This window comes from Nannospalax galili, unplaced genomic scaffold, assembly GCF_000622305.1.
Source record: "Nannospalax galili isolate Female #2095 unplaced genomic scaffold, S.galili_v1.0 scaffold1663, whole genome shotgun sequence".
NCBI lineage: Eukaryota > Metazoa > Chordata > Mammalia > Rodentia > Spalacidae > Nannospalax > Nannospalax galili.
The window spans coordinates 322,988-343,579 of NW_008349356.1; the positions used below are offsets into that span (position 1 = coordinate 322,988).

Sequence of the window (20,592 nt, forward strand, 5' to 3'; positions counted from 1 at the left end):
TAACCCCTATCCTTATTTTTTATAGTTGTCTTATTTGCATAGCCTTACTCTTCTTACTGATTTGTAAGAAGGCTCCAATTCTACAAATAGTAGTCCATCCCTTAAAGGGCTTATCTGAATTTGTGGCTTCAAATTCTACCGCATTGGTGACTCTCAGATCTGCATTTTGAAACTTAAAACACCTCTCAGGCTTGCATTAGGCATGTTCCAAGTTGTAACACAAGGATAAAAAAATGCTGGACCTGCTGTGCCCTGAAGTCTCATTTAAGAAGCAGTCAAGTGGGTACTGTCCCTGGTCATCACCATGGGAACTCACTAACCCAACTGGCTTTTCATCACCCCTTTTTTTCTGTTTCGGTTTTTTAAGTCAGAGTCTCACTATGCAGAGCTGACTATCCTAGAACTCTTTATGTAGACCAGCATGGCCTTGAACTCAGAGATCTGCCTGCCTCTGTCTCCCAAGTGCTTGGATTAAAGGCATGCACCACCACACCCTCTTCTTTGTTCTTTAGTAGGGGGTTAATAGACTTTACTCAGAACCTAGACTTGAATATTCTTTTTTCCTTTGTCTTCATCCTCTTGATTTAACTAATTCTACCTTGGATGGCTCTCTTAGGATTTATTTATATTTTAATTATGTCTGTGTGTGGGTGTCATTCTCCCTACCCCCGACCCCCAGAGCTGGAGTTAAAGGTAGTTGTGAACTTCCTGACATGAGTGCTGGGAACTAAACTCAGGTCCTTTGCAAGAACACTGTGAGCCTTAACCACTGAGCCATTTCTCTGGTCCCTTGGACAGATCTGTGCACAGCCTCTTATATACTCTTCCTTCTGCCTTTCTGGTCAGCTACCTCAGGAGATCTCCCTTTCCTTTATCTGCCATGTTCTTATTTGTTGTGCTTTTGATCCTTTCAAACCATAAGCTAGTGATACACCTATAGCAAGAAAAATAAGACGTATAAGTTTGGACAGACTATAAAATACAGTGAAGAACAGTTTAAAAAGAAAATAAAAAGCAGTTAGCTTCACTAATCTCTTAAGTCCTTTTAGAAATACCAGGAAATTCCCTTCAGAATCGGAAGTCTATCTTCTTCCTTAATCTCTTCTAATCAGAGTTGCTTTTCTTGACGTAACAGTCTACAAAATATGAAATTTATCACTTTGGGTTTTTTTCCTTTTGTTGACAGCTAGAGGAACAGCACATTTTAAGTTCTCATGTCTCAAACACTGTGTTAAGTGCTTTAAGAAGAAAATCTAGTTCTGTATTTGCTTAAATCTTCTTGACAGTCTTCAAAATAAGGTATTGTATGAAAGAAGAAACACAGGCCCATTAAGAAACATGTCTAAGGTCATGTACTCAATAACACGTAGACCCTGGATTCCAGCCTGGGTCAGAATGACTCAGGGTGCATCTTTTTCTCAACTCTGCTGACTCTTAAAGCTGTAATCTTTTTTTTGTTTTGTTTTTCTTTCTTTGTTATTTTATTAAATGTTTTCCCAGCTAATTCTGAGTTAATAGCATTTAGTAGACCAGTTTTGCCTTGGAACTTAGCATCCTTACCATTACTCCTATGAGAAAACACATTTCAAATTCATGTATCAGCTTACAAAGGTACTTTTAAACCCACATTCCAAGTTGTTTAGGTTCCAAATCACCTTACAGGCAATAGATTTGGTCCTAGTCTTTTCAACTTTTTATCTTCCTGACAGTTGAGTTCCTGTCTCAGGATCAAAAGTCCATACCTTTTGTTTTTCTAAGGTAGCAACATTGAAATTGTAATTATCTTGTCTGATATCTTTGTGAACTGTATATACAGTCCGTCACTAAAGCTTGTTACTTCTTACTGAAGCTCACTTCAGTTTTGTCACATACTGTTCTATACCGACTAAGACCACATTGGGCTCCCCTAGTGTATCTCATCTCCTTCCTTTCCTCATTGCCCTCCTTTCCAGGAATAGACACTGGGTACCTAATCTGACCCAGGTATTTTTCTAGGCACCGAGGAGTCCCAGCCCTCCTACTATCAGTGGAGGCTGAAGAAAATCAACATTACTGAAATATGATTCCTTGTCTCTTAAATGGGCTTATTTATCCTTGCTTTATCTCAAAAAAGGGGTTTACTCTGAGGGTCTAAAAGATATGAACATAAAAGTATAGGAAGTAAATACAGATGTAAATTGACATAGTAAAAAGCTATAAACTTTTGACCAGGTTTGGTGGCGCATGCCTTTAATCCCAGCACTTGGGAGGCAGAGGCAGGTGGAGGTCTGTGAGTTCGAGGCTAGCCTGGTCTGCATAGTGAGTTCCAGGCCAGCTGGGGCCACAGGGAGACCCTGTCTCAAAAAGACCAAAAAAAAAGCAGTAACTTTTGACTAAGCTATAAATGTTCTACAGCCCAAATGAAACATGGTTATTCTGATTTGCAGACAATGGTACATGGACTCAGCTCTGGTTGGTGTCAGATTATCATGAGCATGGATCCCTTTTTGATTACCTGAACAGATACACAGTTACTGTGGAAGGAATGATCAAACTTGCTCTGTCCACGGCAAGTGGTCTTGCCCATCTTCACATGGAGATTGTTGGCACCCAAGGTAATACTTTCAACAGTTCTGTTATTTATTCTTTAAGTTCCAATAAATCTAATATGTATTCAAAAGTTAGGCCAACTGGAGATATGTAAAATTTTAAAATTAGAATGTTTTTCTAATGAAAATTTCAGAAATCTGGGAATTTGTTTAGCTATTGTATAGTCATTGCAATAACACTGATACTCTTGTGAGATCCTAAAAGTAGCATTCAGTCTTCTATGTATTCACTTATTGTTTGTTTATTTATTTATTTATTTTTGTAGAGTCTGTGCCTTACATAGCCCAGCCTGACCTTAAAATCACTAGGTAGCCAAGGATAACCTTGAACTGATTTCTCCTGCCTCCACTTCTCGGGTACTAGGATTGCTGTCTTGTACCACTATGCTCAACATCCTTTCTTCATTGTAGTCTATAATTATACACTTACTTAGTTTATTATTATTTATTTTTTTAAACAAAAGTGTGTGTGTGTGTGTGTGTGTGTGTGTGTGTGTGTGTGTCTCAGAGGGCAACTTACAAGAGTCGGTTTTATCTTTCTACCATGTGAATTCCAGGGATTGAACTCAGGTCATCAGGTGTGGTGTCAAATGTATTTACCTGCTGAGCCATCTCCTAAGCCCTATTTTCTTCTTAATAGTTGCCTTGTTTTTTCAGTCTTACTCTTACTGATTCATATGAAGGACCCGATTTCTATAGACAATAATGTTATGCTTATCTAGTTATATAGTACAGGATGTCAGGTGCTAATCGACCTCTTTGCCTAACTGCTCTCTGTTAATATTCTGATGACTCAACCACTCCCACCCTGCGACATGTTTCATTTCACATATTAGCCAGCTGCATCTCTGATTGATTATAGCAGTATGTTGAATTGTAATTCAATAGCATACATTTTCATCCATTTAAAGTATGCAATTCTTGGTGTTTAGAATACTCAGTTGTGGATTTACCACCACAGTGGTAATTCACCACCACATTGCCACCACAATGTCAATTTTGTAACATTTTTATCTCTCCAAAAAGAAGCCCGATAGTTATTAGCAGTTATTCTCTCCATTTCTCCAAACTCTGTAGGCCTGGACAACTAAGAATCTGCTTTGTGCCTGTATAGTTTTGCTTGTTCTACACATATTACATAAGTGGAATCATACAATATAAAGTCTTTAATGACTGCTTTTTAATAAAATTTTTTAATTGCATATTTTATTTATTGTGTGGGTTTGGGGAGGGAGATGTGCATACTCAGAGGATAACTTTGGGGAGTTGGTTCTCTCCACCATGTGAATCCTAGGGATTGAACTCAGGCCATCAGGCTTGGCACAAGTATCTTTGCTTTCTGAGCCATCTCACTGGCCCATGGCTTTTTTCACTTAAATGTTTTCAGGGTTCACCAGTGCTGTAGTGCTTACCAGTATTTCCTTCCTTTTATGACCAGATTCCATTTTATGAATATATCATACCTTGTATATCTGTCTTCAGTTGATAAACATTTGGGTTTTTTTTCCATTTATCTGGGGTATATATACTTAAGAATTGAATGTCTAGATCATGTGGTAACCTCCAGTTGTATGAGTGTTCCATGATTTCCACATTGTAACTATTAATATTACTTTCCAGTTAATATTAGGGATAATAGGTTTACTACTGATTACATTCAAGGAATGATAGGAAAGGCAAGTAATTTACATGCTTGGTCTCTGGATTGGAATATTAGTCTGTAACTAGAGTTTTTGTAAAAGAATTTGTCAGATACCAGCAAACACTTTTTGCCCTCAGCTTTTAGCTCTTAGATTTATGTTGTTTGAGAATTGTCTTTTGGAACATCTTGTTCTCTCCATGTTCTTTAAAGGAGGAGTTCCATCACCTTTTGGCTTCGTAATTCACTGAAGTTAGTAATAGCCTAGGTGTTCTAGATGATATGCCTTCATCCCGGGACTGGAGAGGTGTTTGAACCTAAAGGTGAAAATTGTAATTGGCATCACTACTTAAGCAGTCTTTTTTAATTTTTGGTTTCTTAGGAAAACCAGCTATTGCCCATAGAGATTTGAAATCAAAGAATATCTTGGTAAAGAAGAACGGGACCTGCTGCATTGCAGACTTAGGACTGGCTGTAAGGCACGATTCAGCCACAGATACAATTGATATTGCTCCAAATCACAGAGTGGGAACTAAAAGGTACACTTGTGCATAAACAGTATTTAATAGCTCCTGAAGTCCACTTCTTATTCTTCTTATTTCTGTATGCATATCTTTTGAAACTCAAACTTGTTCCTTTATTAGAATTTTCACAAGTAGACATTCTTAAGGTCTTTCCTGCTCTAAAGCCAAAGAAAGCTACCTGAAAACATGCCTGGTGATGATAGGCAGACCCTCCAGAAAATAGTACCATTAACAAGGTTAATTGTACAAGCAATAATAACTAATAGTAATCTATAGCCCTCCTCAAATGCTGTGCTAAAGCGAGCCTGTTTTCATATTTTCTAATGCTGAAATTAAGCTGTTCTTCCTTAGAACTTGTGTGTCTGTGTGTGTGTGCGTGCACCTGTCTGCGCACGCGTGCACTGTGTCCTAAAACCTACCTTCCCTGATGGTTCCCTAACTTATTTCCCTCGTTTTTCATTGGAAACCTTTATTGGTCCTCAGGATCCTTGCATGTTCCTCCTGAGGGCTGTCGCACACACTGATCTGTGACTATTGAGACGGTTACCATTCTGTGTTCTCACATTACATTCTAACTGTCCATTTATGTGTCTTTGTGTTTTTTGTTGGATTGCAAGCAGCTTGAGAGTAGTCTTGTCCTATTAGCCATCATAGTGCCTAATACACCTTAATAAATAAGGGGTTCTCAGAACTGATTAGATAGGGGTCATCACCATTAATTCAGATGAGAAAACCAACTTGTGGAGGCTAAATAGCATGACCAACTTCATATGTATGGAATGCTGAGATGCCAGACACAAAGTGCTTACTGTGTTTATAAATCCCATCACAACATTTCTTTTTTTACAAAAATATTTTATCTATTATTTGTATGTGTGTGAGTGTATTTTCTGGATGTATGTAAGTGCACTGGTGTTGTGCAATGCACAAGAGGTCGGAAGAGAGTGTTCAGTTCCCCTGGAACTGGAGTTGTGGGTGGTTGTTAGCTGCCATGTGGGTGCTGGGAATCAAACCCAGGTCCTCTGCTTTGAACTTGGAGAAAGACAGCAGCATTAGTCATTCTAAACTGTACAGATTATAGTCTCTGAATTCCATGTCGACTCTCGGAACTCATGAATGGTTAAGAGATCCTCAGAAGTAGCCTCTGAAGGTCATTGGTTTCTGATCTGTAACTGTAGCAGTTTTTGAAACTTCAGAACCCTGTATATAACATTAGTATTAGGACTGATGTTGCTTTTATCTTTTGGTTTGTTCTCTGTAGTGTGTCTCTGCCCTTTTTCATCACTTTAGTGAGAAGATTTCCAGATTGAAATATGTGGTCTCTAAATAGTACATTCGGTGTTTGTAACAGTCACAGCTGTTTTGTGTGTGTCTTTCATAAACCATGATCAGAAGGCAGATGGCATGAAACTGCCCTTTCAGCATTTCATGGATTTAGTCAGCATCATTAATTTGCAAGGCAGTTGAGATATTTAATATTTAGCTTGAATCTAATGTGATCTCAGTTATATAATATTTTATGTACATGACTATGTATAGGGACTGTCTGAAAGAATTGATCCAAACATTAACTCTGGTGGTAAGGGAATGATTTTTCGCTTGCACTGTATGTACAAATTTTGGAGAAATTTTTGTAAGAGCGGTGAAGAGTTTAAAAACAACAGAACCATGGTAAAAGGAGAGAAAGTTAATAGATCCTCAAAGTAAAAGAAAACCTATGAAACAGTTCATAAATAATGTGGTTACCATGGGTAAAATAAAATGTTGGCTTCTTTTTTAGGTACATGGCCCCTGAAGTTCTAGATGATTCCATAAATATGAAACATTTTGAATCCTTCAAACGTGCTGACATCTATGCAATGGGCTTAGTGTTCTGGGAAATTGCTCGACGATGTTCCATTGGTGGTAAATTGCTCCCCTTTCCCTTAAGAGTTTGTCATGAGCAGAAGTTATTCAGAAATTGCCTTTTTTTATTGATTAGACTTCTGTAGCCAGCAGTCTGACAGGTGATCACTGGGGATGCCAAAGGAAACAAAGGAGACCAGATCACATCAACACACAAGATAACTTTACCCAGTGTTATCTCCTATTGTCGCAGGCAGTTTCAGAATACAGCCTCTTGTTGTGCTGAATTGTAATTATTTAAGTAGACTCTTGCTTTAAGAGGTCTCTGAGAAGCTGCTTGGACCTGGGTGAAACTTTTTTTTTTTTTTTTCATTATTTTTTAGATTTTGTTTTAACTTTTAGGTTTTATAATAGAGTGAGCACTTACTTGTTGGTGTTTACTTATAAGGCAGTGGCTTAGGGATCTAGGCTTGACTAAGACTTGGGGGCTCAGGTTTTTGAGGCAGTGAGGGAAGAGTATGTTTTGGTACTGTAGTAAATAGGACATGTTATTGACAGGTACAAATAGAGGAAGGGACTTGTGCATTATTTTTTAGATTTTGTTTTAACTTTTAGGTTTTATAATAGAGTGAGCACTTACTTGTTGGTGTTTACTTATAAGGCAGTGGCTTAGGGATCTAGGCTTGACTAAGACTTGGGGGCTCAGGTTTTTGAGGCAGTGAGGGAAGAGTATGTTTTGGTACTGTAGTAAATAGGACATGTTATTGACAGGTACAAATAGAGGAAGGGACTTGTGCTTCATGCTTGTCCTGCTGGATTCGTACCTCATTGATAAGTGTATATATCCTTGGCATCCAGTAAGAGAGTACAATCACATAATAAAATCTCATTTTTTGCCTAATAAATTTATAAGGTAACAATGGAAACCTGGTCATCACAGCACAAAGTTAGCCATCGTTAAAAACAGCCTTTATAGCTAGGTGTGGTGTCCCACTTCTTTAATCCCAGCACTTGTGTGCCAGAGACGGGTGGATCTCTGTGAGCTCCAGGCCAATCAGGCCTATATAGTGAAATTCTATCTCAAACAGAACAAAGAAATAGCCTTTTATTCATTTAACGGCAATATTTAGTTTCAAAGTTGTCTTAGTTTTTTCTCCTGTTGCTGTGATTAAAATACTCTGGCAAAAGCAGCCTAAGGGAGAAAAGGTTTGTATTGGCTCACAGTTCCAGATTACAGTGTGTCAGGGCAGGAAAATTGCAGTGGCAGGAGCTTGAGACAGCCTGGTCACGTTGCATCTATAGTTCAGCAGTGAGAGCATGCCAGTGCTTAGCTTTCTTCATTTTACACAGTCCAGGATCCCCTGCCCAGTGAATGGTGTTGTCCACAACCAAGATGAATCTTCCCACATCAAGATAATCCCCAAAGACATGCCTGGAGGCCCATCTGCAAGGTCATTCTAGATTTTGTCACATTGACAGCACTAACTCTCACAAAAGTGCAAGCCCAGTGATGCCTCAGGTGGGTGGGTTGTTAATGCACATATAGATTAGATAAAGCCCTGAGCCTTACTTCACCTGCCTGATTCAGTGATAGGCAACTGTAATGGACTCTCAATTAGTTAATACCAGTGATGTCATAGTAGCTGATTAGTTTTTTTTTTTAATGGATTTTTTTTTTCTAAACCAATATAGGAATTCATGAAGATTACCAGCTACCTTATTATGATCTTGTACCTTCTGATCCATCAGTTGAAGAAATGAGAAAAGTGGTTTGTGAACAGAAGTTAAGGCCAAATATTCCAAACAGATGGCAGAGCTGTGAAGTGAGTATTTTTTTTTAATACTAGGCTGTTTTCTAGACCATTTCTACTCAGTAAGCGGAAATTTGCCATTTTTCTATAAGGAAAAAAATGCTAGAATTCCTTTTTCTTTTTCATAGTTTAAATGAATAAAAATAAAATAATTTGCATTTCATGTTCAATTTTAAGAGCAGTAAAAGGGTCAAACATCGGCAGTGGGCAGTTGCCTATCTGAACATCATTAGATTTGTCAACTGAAATGAGACACCTGCCACTGAAATGACTACCTCCCTTCAGCCAGTGCAGCCCAGCGTACTGTGTATGACAGGAATGAGGAGGCCTGTCTGTACAGGCCTGCCCCCATGTTAGAGATGGACTTTGAATGGGTCACATCAGTCTTAGGAACTGAACATTCCTCTGTGAAGTGAGGGACTTGGAGAAGATCATGGCAAAGAGATTCAGATGGTACTAAAGGACTGTTTATCAAGGTTTGGGGAAAATGGTTCCAACAGTGTCTGATTATGTCATCCCCTGCACTTACAGAATGTTAGAAATGCTTTCTTAACTGTAAATTTAAGACATAAGACAAATTAATTGAGTCTGACCTTCATTGCCATCTGTTGCTTTTATGATACTGGTGGAACAGGGAAGGCCTCCAAGATTTGAAGTTTCATAATGTAAGTGGATAAATGAATAAATAAGCTGGACACTTCAGTAATTTTTACATTTTAAAATAATCTAGAACTCCACAGAGCCACTGATATCAAGAGCTAGTGATGTTGCTCAGTTTGTAGAGTGCTAGCCTATATACCAGAGGCCCAGGAATTGATCTCCAGCACCACTTTAAGCTGTGGTGGTGGCACACAAGCCTGAATTCCAGTACTCCAAAGGGAAAAGAAGAATCAGGAGTCCCAGCTCAGCCTCAGCCTCTCCAGTTCCTGGCCATCCTGGGGTACATAAGACCCTATCTCAAAACAATAACAACTAAAAAGATCACTGAATGGGGCCTTGAGGAATCATGATTTCAGGGAAGTCTCTTTTGTAGTGTGATAACTTTTTTTTTTTTTGTCTTTTTAGACAGGGTCTCTCTGTAGCCCCAGTTGGCCTGGAATTCTCTGTATAGACCAGGCTAGCCTCAAACTCAGAGCGATCCACCTGCCTCTGCCTCTGGGATTAAAGGAGTGCACCACTATGCCTGGCATAATGTGGTAACTCTTATAAAGCTCTGCTGTGCATTGTTGAAAATTAAAAGTACCAAATACATGCATTCATAGAAAAAGAATTCAGGTGGGATACATATCTACATGTTAATAGCACATTACTTGGAAGAAAGGAAAGGAAGAGAAAGGATATTTTTTTCTTTTTGGGTTTTTTTTTGTTGGGGGGACAGTCTCACTGTGTATCCCTGACTGTCCTAGAACTCCCCTGTAGGCCAAGCTGGCCTCGGCCTCAGAAAGAGCCACCTCCTCTGTCTCTAGAGTACTGGGATCAAAGGCTTGAACCACCATGCCCAGTATGCTACCTCTACAAAATATCTAGGCCCAGAAGGAGATAAAGTGCTGTGTACTCTGAGAATTTTCATGTGACATAGCTTGAAAATGAGAATATGTTTCTAAACTTTTATCTGGATACGTAAGTATACAGATTTGAAGTACTCATGTGCTCCTTAATAATGAAAGCACTTTATTATAGACAGATGGCTTTTAAGCACAAAGAAATTAGTTAACATTAAGAACATGTGCAGTTTATAGTTACTATTGTCATGTTGAATTACTACCGTTTTTATTTTTTTCTCGATTTCATTAGTTTTCTATACACTTGTCAGTATTTCATTTACTTTTCTAGGGTTTAAAAATCTCTTAGTAGTTGAAATGTATCAAGAATATGAAACTGGTTGAGGTTATTGGTATAGGCCTGTAATCTCAGCTGCTTGGAAGACTGAGGCAGAAGGATTGCATGCTCAAGGTCTGCCTGGGCTACAGAGCTAGTTCAAGACCAGGCTGAGTAATTTAGTAAGACCCTATTTCAGAATAACTGAAAAATACCCTACAGGACTTGCAGTACAGCTTAGTGCTAGAGTGCCTGCAGTGAGTGTGAGGCCCTAGGTTCAGCTGCCAGCAACACATGCATAGGTATGGACCGGTGTATGTACACACACACACACACACACACACACACACACACACACACACACACCCCCACCCACCCCTGATAAATACTTAAATGTCTCTTCTAGAGCCTTCACTCTGTTTCCAGTTGTAACTAGTTGTTCTCAAGGCCAGTTGTCTTGGAATTCTATTTGCTCCTCTCTTTTAGGTCTGATCAAATTAGACATTACTTGTCTTCCTATTAAAAGTATACTTCCTCCTCTGGCATGTTTTATTGCCCCTAAATTATTTTTCTCAGGGATGGAGAGATGGCTCAGCAGTTAAGAGCACTGACTGCTTTTGCAGAGGACCCAGGTTCAGTTCCCAGCACCCACATGACTACTAACAACCATCCTTAACGCCAGTTCCAGGGCATCTGATGCCTTCTTCTGGCCTCTGTGGGCAGTGCATGCATAAGTGCACTTAGCATGCAGGCAGGCAGAACACTCATGAAATAAAAGTAAATTTAAAACAGTTTTTAAAAAATCATTTTTATCCTTAGCATTTTACCATTCCCTGGAGAGAGAGATATTTTACAATAATTTGCTCTGTGGCTTAGCTCTGGAATGTAAGCTTTATGAGGTCAGGGGTTTCATCAGTTTGTTCACTGCTATATCTTTTAACACCTTCAGTGGCATTGGTGTTCCTTATGACAGGTATTCAAATAGTATTGTTAAATGAAGTGTGAGTATACCTTGGCATGTGCTCCTTTAAATCTGGAAGCATATATTTTTGAGGATAGCCTTCCTTCCATTTTCTTTTGTTGTTTTTCTTCATCACTGGTTACCTGAAGATTAGACCACCTGCTCTCTAATTTTTTAAAATATTTTACTTATTATTTTTTTATTTTATGTGTATGAGTGTTGTGCCTGCATGTAGGTAAGTCCAATGCCCGCAGAGGACAGAAGAGGCTGTCAGATCCCCTAGAACTGGAGTTATGGACAGTTGTTAGCTGCCATGTGGGTGCTGGTATTCAAACCCGGGTCTTCTGCAAGAACAGTCAGTGTTCTTAACTGCCGAGCCAACTCTTCAACCCCTCTAATTTTCTTTTCTGTCTTTTTTTCTCTACTTTCTGGGAAGTTTAGCAGTTTCATCATCCACTTCTGTTTTCCTGTTTATAGTCTCATTCTCCCACACCCCCTTTTCCTTGCTCTCATAATTTAAATTTCCAGAAGTATTTGCTTGTTCTCTGTTCTTCCTGTTCACTGCTTACAAAACAGTATTATTAGACATTTGAAGAATACTTGTAATACAGAATACAGGAACCGAAAGAAACATTGGGAAAGAGTGAAACAATTTAGAGAGGCTCTGTATACACACAAAATAAAGTCAAGCAAAATACAATAATGAATAGCGGTATTTTGTTTTTGTAGTGGTGGCACTGGGGACTGAACCCAGGGCTTTGCACATATTGGGCCTATGCTCTTCCACTGAGCTGCCACACCCCTACCCACTAACAATAGATTTTTGATTTGTTCTCTGTCTCCATTTTCTATTGGTTTTAGTTTCTCTGTTTTCATGTTTCTCAACTGTATGATTAGACTCAGTCTATTTTTAAAGAGGACCTGGAAGCTGGTACCTACACATGTGACTGGAGCTTACTGGTGTCCTCTTAAGGTGATCTGTGATCTCTCTTGGTTGCTTTCTTAGAAAGTCACTGGCAGTCTTTTCAGGTCTGTTCTCTTGGACTGCCCAAATCTCCAGAGAAGATTCTTTCAGTCTTCTACCCATAAGAACATGTACAAGGTGCTACCTATGTTTGGGTGAGAAAGCTTATACTATCCACATTCAGTATGCTTCCAGTGTGGAACAGCTGTCTGCTTTCGTGTTCCTGAACCAGAGCTGTGTTCTCTCATATAAGAATACTCCGTCCAGTCTTCTGGCGTAGAGAGGTGTCCAGTTATCCACCGTGTAAAGTTGGGGGTAGGCGGGGAGCTTTTCTCCCCATTTTTTTACCCTAATCTTTGTTCTCTAAGGACTTCAAAATGGAATTTCTCGAATTGGAGTCTCAGTGTGGCATAGGTTCTTTCTCCAGCTCAGTGCTGGTTTATAGGATTCAGCCTTTTGTGGTTTCCCCTGTTCACAACCTTTCCAGGTAGCCAGCACCAGCATCTTAGTGGAAACTGAAGTTATTTCTATTCATTTTCTGTGACAATACTAGAAAGGAAATCTTACACATACACCATTTTAAATGAAAATTTACCGATAAAAATTACTAATCTAGACTGGGTGTGGTGGCGCACACCTTTGATCCCAGCACTCGGGAGGCAGAGGCAGGCGGATCTCTGTGAGTTCAAGGCCAGCCTGGTCTACGTAGTGAGTTCTAGGGCAGCTAGGACTACAGAGAGATCCTGTCTCAAAAAGACCAAAAAAAAAAAAAATCTTAATCTAGCTTCATGGCATGTGTACATTAATGATTTTTCTTTTATTTTCTTGTAGGCCTTGCGAGTGATGGCTAAAATTATGAGAGAATGTTGGTATGCCAATGGAGCAGCTAGGCTGACAGCTTTGCGGATTAAAAAAACATTGTCACAGCTCAGTCAACAGGAAGGCATCAAAATGTAGTTCTGCAGCTTTGCTGGAACTTTTTTCCTCAGATCTGCTCCTGGGTTTTTTGCATTTGGGAGGTCAATTGTTCTACCTCACTGAGAGAACAGAAGGAGATTGCTTCCTTTTGCAGCAGTGTAATAAGGTCAATTGAAAGCTTCCCAGGATTTCTTGGGGCCCAGAAGCAGCTACGTGGGTTCTTTCTGTGCACTATGAATGCTTCTTTCCCAGGACGATTACAAAATGTTGGTGTAGTTTACCTTTGTTTTGTATTAAAACTTGTTCGTTTTTTTTTTTTTTAAAGATGAGTCTTTGGGTAACTGCTATGCTGATGGTCAGCTGTAAGGGTGAAGGAGCTGCAGTGCTGCGTCGGATGACGCGCTTCTTATTCCTACTCCTGGTTAGTACATTCTCAGAGGATTCTGAACCACTAAAGTTTCCTTTGTTCACTTTGAATGTACTGTTCTCTAACTTTTCAGGATCTTAAACTAACACTTAAAACTCTTGTGTCTAAAGATGACCTCATCTGGTAGCGAGGAACGTAATTTATGCAGTTTATTTTGTATACTTTTATTGTTCTTTCACATTCAGAACATGACATGCCTTCACAGCGGGTTTGTACTGTACCAGTAAGTGCCACTTCTGTGTCTTTCTAATGGAAATGAATAGAGTTACTTAAAGTCTCTGTGTTATCCTGTAGTGTTTCAATTCAAAAAGTTTATTTATCTGGGTAACCTAAACCTTTTTTTAGGTTTGTTTTTGTTTTTTAAGAGTTTTTGTAGTAGATGTCAGTCAGTATTCTATTTTCAAAATGCCTTTTTCCTACCAAAATGTGCTTGAACCACTAAAGAAACACAGTGGCATTAATTAGTAATGGTTATCCTGGTCATTTTGGGATATTCTCACATTGAGCTTTGCAGATAGTGGTATTGTCGAGTGTGTTTTAAAAAGGCAAGCACCACTCTAGATGCTTATAAGCGCTTGAATGACTTAACCTTTGAGCATACAGACTAATTTTTCTGGAAGGGAAACTTTGTCTAGCTGCTTGTGGAAAGTTGTGTGGTATTCTGGAATCAATTTTTTTTTCCTTATATCTGATCAAAAACAGTGTTTTTTTTTTTTAAGAAATGAATTACATTTAAAATTCAAATATGGTTAATGTCAGATGATAGCCCTTTTCCTAGGAAGACAGAGGCAGTTAATTTGAATAGACAGAGAAGTGTATGTGACTGTCACATGTTACGTAGGTATGCGTGTCTAGTGAATTTTCTGTCCTGAGGAGGTTGGAGTTAGTGTGGCATTGAGGTCTCACTATACTTTGAGGAAGGCAGCTTTTAATTCAGTCTTTTTTATGTCATACGTGTAGATATTGCAACTGTTTGATTTACATGGTGACATTGAATTCAATGCACCCTTGTTAATTGTGAGAGGTGGTAACAAAGGGGCGTTCTGAGCTCTCCCTGTATAGATGTTTTCAGGCAGGTGTTCAAAGTGGGCCTGTTGGAGTCTTTGTGCCCAATGTGGCAGTTAGTTGGTGAACAACTGGGTTGTTCTTCCAGTGCTGCAAAGTCTTTGCAGGGCTTTTACTTTGAGTCCTTTTTATCACTGTGATCTTCTGAAGGGGAAAATATTATTAGAGCTTGAGGCAAGACCTTGACCACAGTGATATCAATTCCTAGATAAAAAGGTCAGAATAACCTTTGTTTTAGCGGAGAAAAGATTGTGACTGTTGATGCTGAGCTACACACTGCTTGGGTCCTATCTCAAACCTAGAATAAATTTGAAGACTATTTGGTCTTAAAACCAAAGTAATTTTAGGATGAATGACATGTTACATAAGAATTTAGTGTCAATTTCATGCGTTCAAAACCATTATGGGAAAAATGTACTTAGAAGTTAATATGTTGACTACAAATTTGAGTTCTTTTGGTAATTATGATTTCATCAAAGTAAGTTTGAAAGGTTTGTTTGTTATGACTGTGTTATGCTACCTGCTTAATAATCTCTGCTTCTGTCATCAGGTACTTTGGGGTTTGTTTTTTTGTTTGTTTCCATTTCTAAGCCTATGAGATCTGCTTTATGAAATCCAGGGGACCAATGCATTTTATCACTAAAACTATTTTTATATAATTTTAAGAACATACCAAAAGTTGTCTGAGTTAAAGTTGTAATACACAGTTTTTCACTTTCATTTAAGAAAATAAGTTTTTGCTAAAGATATTCTGTATTACATCAGAGGTTGAGGGACAGTTACACTGTTCTTGCCTAAGTGGATAAAATGTACTTTTGATAAATCAGGGAATTATTTTTTTGTAAAGTTGGAATTTAGTTCTAAATTGAGTTTACATGTTACTGCAGCTATTGGGGGGGCTGTCTAGGGATAGTGTAATGAGCCCCAATTGGCTAATATAGAATATGAAAATAATAGAATATTAAAGTAACTTAAAAGCTGAAATGGTTGTGATAACTGTGGCCATACCTGTAGATAAGTTTGACCAGACACATCCTTTTATTTGTCATTTTATAATACAGTTCCTTGTTTTTATTGCCCATTCAAGATGCTCACCTTCCAAAATTTAGTGTGGCCAGAACATATCTTCTTACAGATTACCTGCCCATATCATCTGGTCAGTGCCCTGGACCATGAGGAGGGAAGTCTGACTTACTGGGGCACAGACTTTTCTGTCATCCTTTACATTTGCAGGTCTGTTCCTCCCAACCTGCCTTGCTTTGGCCTCTGGCCCAGAGCCTGTTGCCCCCACCCCACTCCAGCCTTTGACTGAAGAGTTGCTTTTGAGACCTAGAATGTAAATGTGACATAGTTCTACTTCCTTGAGTCACTGACTGTGGCAGGGAGGTATGTGCAAGTATGGAGAGTGAGAGATGAAGCCTTGGATGCTCCTGCTGGGAGCCCTGCTTTGACTTCAGCTATGGGTAAGGAATGGGGCAGCAGCAATGGGGCAGCTGTGGCAGAGGGAGTTGCCTCAGAAGATATGGCCAGTTGTGTCTGCTGTAGGCCTGAAGAGCTGAGCCTGTGATCCTGCTGTGATGTAGTGCTCAATAAGTACCTGAGGCTGAATGCAGTTCTCAGTTCTCACTGCAAAATTAAAGTGGTCACTTGACCATGTTGCAATCCCATATATATTTTGTCCCTTTTCTCTATACTGTTAAATGCAGACATTTGGAAAACCAATGACAAAATACTAATTAACATGCACACTCAAATCTGCCTATAAGATATATCAAAAGTTTTTGTTTTTTACTCCATTCACTGAAAGATCAATTGTAAATCATTTCATTTGTTTCTTGATCATGGCAGTGTTCTGGCTCGAAATCATGATTCCAAATAATGGTTCTGTTACAGTTCAGCAAAAAAGGTTGGCATGTTTGAGATTCTGAAGAAGAGCTCTAGACAAGCAGCTTCATGCTTGGATGTTGGAATTCCCATGCGCCTCTCTAGGAAGGCTGAGGATGTCAGTACATTATTTTCAATCCTGTTATGCAATCTTTATTTGTAAACATAAAATTTTTTTAATGCTGTTAATAACATTCGACCTCTTTCTTAAAACTTAAAGTGAATTTTTTTTTATTTTTTAACAAGATTTTCGAATTGAATATCATGAACTGTTTTGATACTCCCTTTTCACATTGTGCCAATGGAATGGGGTGTTTGATATTTCTTTATATGTCAAGAAGATGCTTCAAATGTCATTTGCTTTAAACTGAAATTACCTCTCAAGAGACCAAGGTACTTTACCTCATTGTGTATATAATGTCTAATATTTGTCAATGCATTCTCCAGGTTTGCAGTTTCATTTCTATAAAGTATGAGTATTATATGTTGCTAAGTTACTCAAATGGTACTGTATTGTTTGTGCAAAAATTTTTTGTCTCTCTTGGTGTGATCTCTACCCTTTCTGATATGTACAGATGTCCATATAAACTTCATTGCATTTGAATGATTTTGAGAAGCCTATAAAGCCTGTAAACTTCATTTCCCCATAAGTTTTTAAAAATTGTACATTGTGTTTGTAGTAATATTCCAAATGAACTGTAAATAGGAAATAGGAGAGTGATGCTTATGTTAAATCCTAACACTACAGTAGAAAATTGGAAGCAATGCAAATAAATTACTTTTTTTCTTCAAGTGCCGGAGGCTGCATTCTTTTCTAGAGCCAAAGGTAACAAAACTCCCAGACTTGGTCAATTTGCAGAATCCACAGTTTCATGAGGTTGTGGGACTGAGTTTTCCTTTGCTCGGTTGATCACTGCTGGGGTCATTCTTAGTATCTAGGAGCCACTCGCGCTCCGTCTCGTGGCCCTCTTCCATCATCCAGGCTGGCCACAGCTGTTGCTGTTTCACATGTTCCTTCTCTGATCACCCTTTGCGTCTCTTTCTTCAGCTTTCCCCTGGGCCTTCCAAGACAATCTAGGATAGCGTCCCAGTTTAGTAATTCTCATTTATTATGGAATCTATTCACTGTAGCACCATGTTTGATTTAGTAACAGAATGTGAGGCATCACCGACCTACAACAGTAAGTTTATGTTTCCAGTAAATTGTATAAAGCAGTAGTTAACACTACACTGTTGGGTTTACAACATAGACAGTGTACTATAGTGGCACAAAGGAAGAGGTTAGGAAATGGACAGTATTGGAACAAATCTGTTTTATTGAGATGATGTGAACATCAGTCTGAAGAAGATTGTGATTGAGATGAAGTATTATTGCAATTTCTAGAGCAACCACTAAAGTATCACTCAGAAAATAAAGTTGGAATAACCACAAATGGTAGTCAAAATATTTAATGGGAGGGGATCTAAACACCATCAAACTATATTGTATGAAAATCACAAAAATTCAATTAAAAGTAAAGGTGGCTCAGCACCAGCCAGAGGGAGAAAACCAGTAAGAAACCCTCCTCCATGGCTGCTGCCTCTGCTCAGGCTTGAGTTCCTTCTCTAACTTCCTTCAGTGATGGATTGTGAACTGGAAGCATAAGATGAAATAAACCCTTCCTTCCCGCCAAAACAAAAATTTAACATAAAAGGCAGAACACAAAAGGGCTCTAGACATCAGAGGCACTTGCAGAATGGCATGCACAAGTCTAACTAAATTTCATTAAAACGTGAATGACCAGCTGGATGCAGTGACACATGCCTGTAAGTCTAGCATACAGGATGTGGAATTGGAAGTAGTCTGGTGTTTTGTGTGTGTGTGTGTGTGTGTGTGTGTGTGTGTGTGTGTGTGTCAAGGCTTGTCTCAAAACAAAATCCCCAAATTATAAATGGTATAACTCAGGAAGAGTATCAGCTGTGAGATGCTTACAGAGGCACTTTAGATTCAGATATAGTGTAGAGGTGAGTCTGTGGGAAAATACAATGCATCAACAGTAAGGATACCTGGGAACCCCATAGTAGTATCAAAGCGGGCTTTGAGATAAGTATAATGAGAATTGTGTAGAATATGCTGAATGATAAAACTGTCAAGATAATGGGGAAGTGCTGGGGTATAGCTCAGTGGTAGAATGGCTACCTTGCATGTGTGAGGCCCTAGGTTCAATCTTCAGCACCACCAAAATAAGTAAAGAGTACCTTGGGGTTGGAGAGATGGCTTAGCAGTTAAGAAAACATGCTACTTTTGTATAGGACCCAAATTGGCTTCTCAGCACCCATGTCAAGTTGCTCACAACCACCTGCAACTCCAGCTCTGGGGGCTACAACACCCTCTTTTGGAGTCTGCTTTTCACCTGCAGTCACACACACCCTGCACATAATGAACATAATTAAAATATTAGGGAAGTATAAATGTATACATACCTAACAATGTCCAGTACATGAAAGTGACAATTGGAAGGGACAGTTTAACAAGAATAGAGATTTTGAAACCCTACTCAAAAACGACCAATCATAAAACATGTAAGAGAGAGTAAAACATGTAAGTTGCCCTGACACCACCACCTACCAATAGCAGAATACATTTTCTAGTAACCCAGAGAATTCTGCAGCAGTGACCATGTGTCATGTCATAAGACAAGTCTTGATGAATTTAAAAGATTTGAAGTAATAAAGTGTCTTCTCCAACCATGTTGAAATTGGAAGTACAGGTCAAATTTTATAGATCCAAAATTATTTGAAAATTAGCACTTCTAAATTCAAGTATTGAAGAAATCTCAAGGGAAATGTAAATGCTAAATGAATGAAAGTGAAAGCACAAGGCAGCAAAAGGCATGATGTGCAGTTCAAACCGTGAAGAGACATAATTTCAAAATACATCTATTTAAAGCCCATAAAGACCGACTTGAAAACACAGTATTGACAAACTGAATCCAGCAACAAATAGGGTTCTATACTAGGGCCAAATGTTGGTGTTCTATGGCTTCAAACTTCATAAAATACCCAGAAGTCAATGTATTGCACCATAGTAATTGAAGAAATGATAAAACATGATCAAGTAGGACAACTGTTTGACAGGATTCAACATCTGTTCATGATGAAAACTCAGCAAACCTTAGAAACCTCAATCTAGGAAGTGAAATCCACAATTCATGTACTTAAGTGTGAAAAACGCTTTTCTCCTTAAATCAGGAACAACTCCAGGTCTTCCATTGCCATAATTTCATTTTTTAAAAATCATAGATTCTTTTCAATTATGTGCATCTGTGTGGATTATGTGCATGAGTGCAGGTGCCTGCAGAGGCCAGGAGAGGGCCTCAGATTTCCCAAAGCTGGAGTTACAGGGGGTTGTGGGTCCTCTGAAGTAGTTAATAGTCTGAATTGTGGACCCATCTCCAGCTTTTACTGTCATTTCTATTCAGTGATGCAGTGGAGCCACACACTCCCTCTCTCAAAAGTGACTAAAAGTGTTCAGATTAGAAAGAAACATAGCCAGATGTAGTGGTGTACTTTGCAGAGACAGGCTCATCTCTGTGAGTTCAAGGCCAGCCCAGCCTCATCTACATAGATGGCTCCAGGCCAATTTAACTCCACTCAGAACAGAATCAAACTGAATAAATTTATCTTGCTGGAAAAGATACTGCTGTGAGGAAGACAAATAAATGGGGGGAGACTCCATGAGTTAGAGGGACCTGAAGTGTTTTATAAATGCAAATGGTATAAATAGCCCTACAGGCTATGTTTTAAGTGAATAGTATATCCTTAAAGTTAAATGGAAAGACAAAGTATCTAAAAATAGCTAAAATGATTTAAAAAGAGAACAAAATTGAATTACTCTATCCCATTTCTACTGAAATTTACTGGAAAGCCACATCAGGGCAGCCTTTTGTTGGCATAGCAGTAGACTTACAGAGAGGTGGAACAACAGTTCAGAAAACAGGCAGTTGACCAACTGACGAGGTGCTAAGATAATTCAATGGGAGAAAAGACAATTTGCAATAAATGGTGCTGGGATAGCCATACTTTAAAAGGAAAAAAACAAGAGACAGGAGAGTGAGGGAAATCTTACCTTGCAGATTTAACAGCACTGCTATACAACTTCTTGAAGA

The 20,592-nt window shown here is 38.8% G+C and overlaps 1 protein-coding gene across 2 annotated transcripts in view; it reads left to right on the forward strand.

Moving 5' to 3' along the window:
- Window positions 1–17,236, forward strand: part of Tgfbr1 (transforming growth factor beta receptor 1) — a 70,198-nt gene extending 52,962 nt beyond the window's left edge. For both annotated transcript variants that reach the window (XM_008846747.3, XM_008846748.3), the window contains exons 5-9: window positions 2,427–2,594; window positions 4,610–4,766; window positions 6,532–6,656; window positions 8,289–8,419; window positions 12,982–17,236. In XM_008846747.3, coding sequence (XP_008844969.1) covers window positions 2,427–2,594; window positions 4,610–4,766; window positions 6,532–6,656; window positions 8,289–8,419; window positions 12,982–13,107 — 707 coding nt within the window. In that variant the 3' untranslated portion in view covers window positions 13,108–17,236. The remainder of the gene's footprint in view (window positions 1–2,426; window positions 2,595–4,609; window positions 4,767–6,531; window positions 6,657–8,288; window positions 8,420–12,981) is intronic.
- The last annotated feature ends 3,356 nt before the right edge of the window (window positions 17,237–20,592 follow it).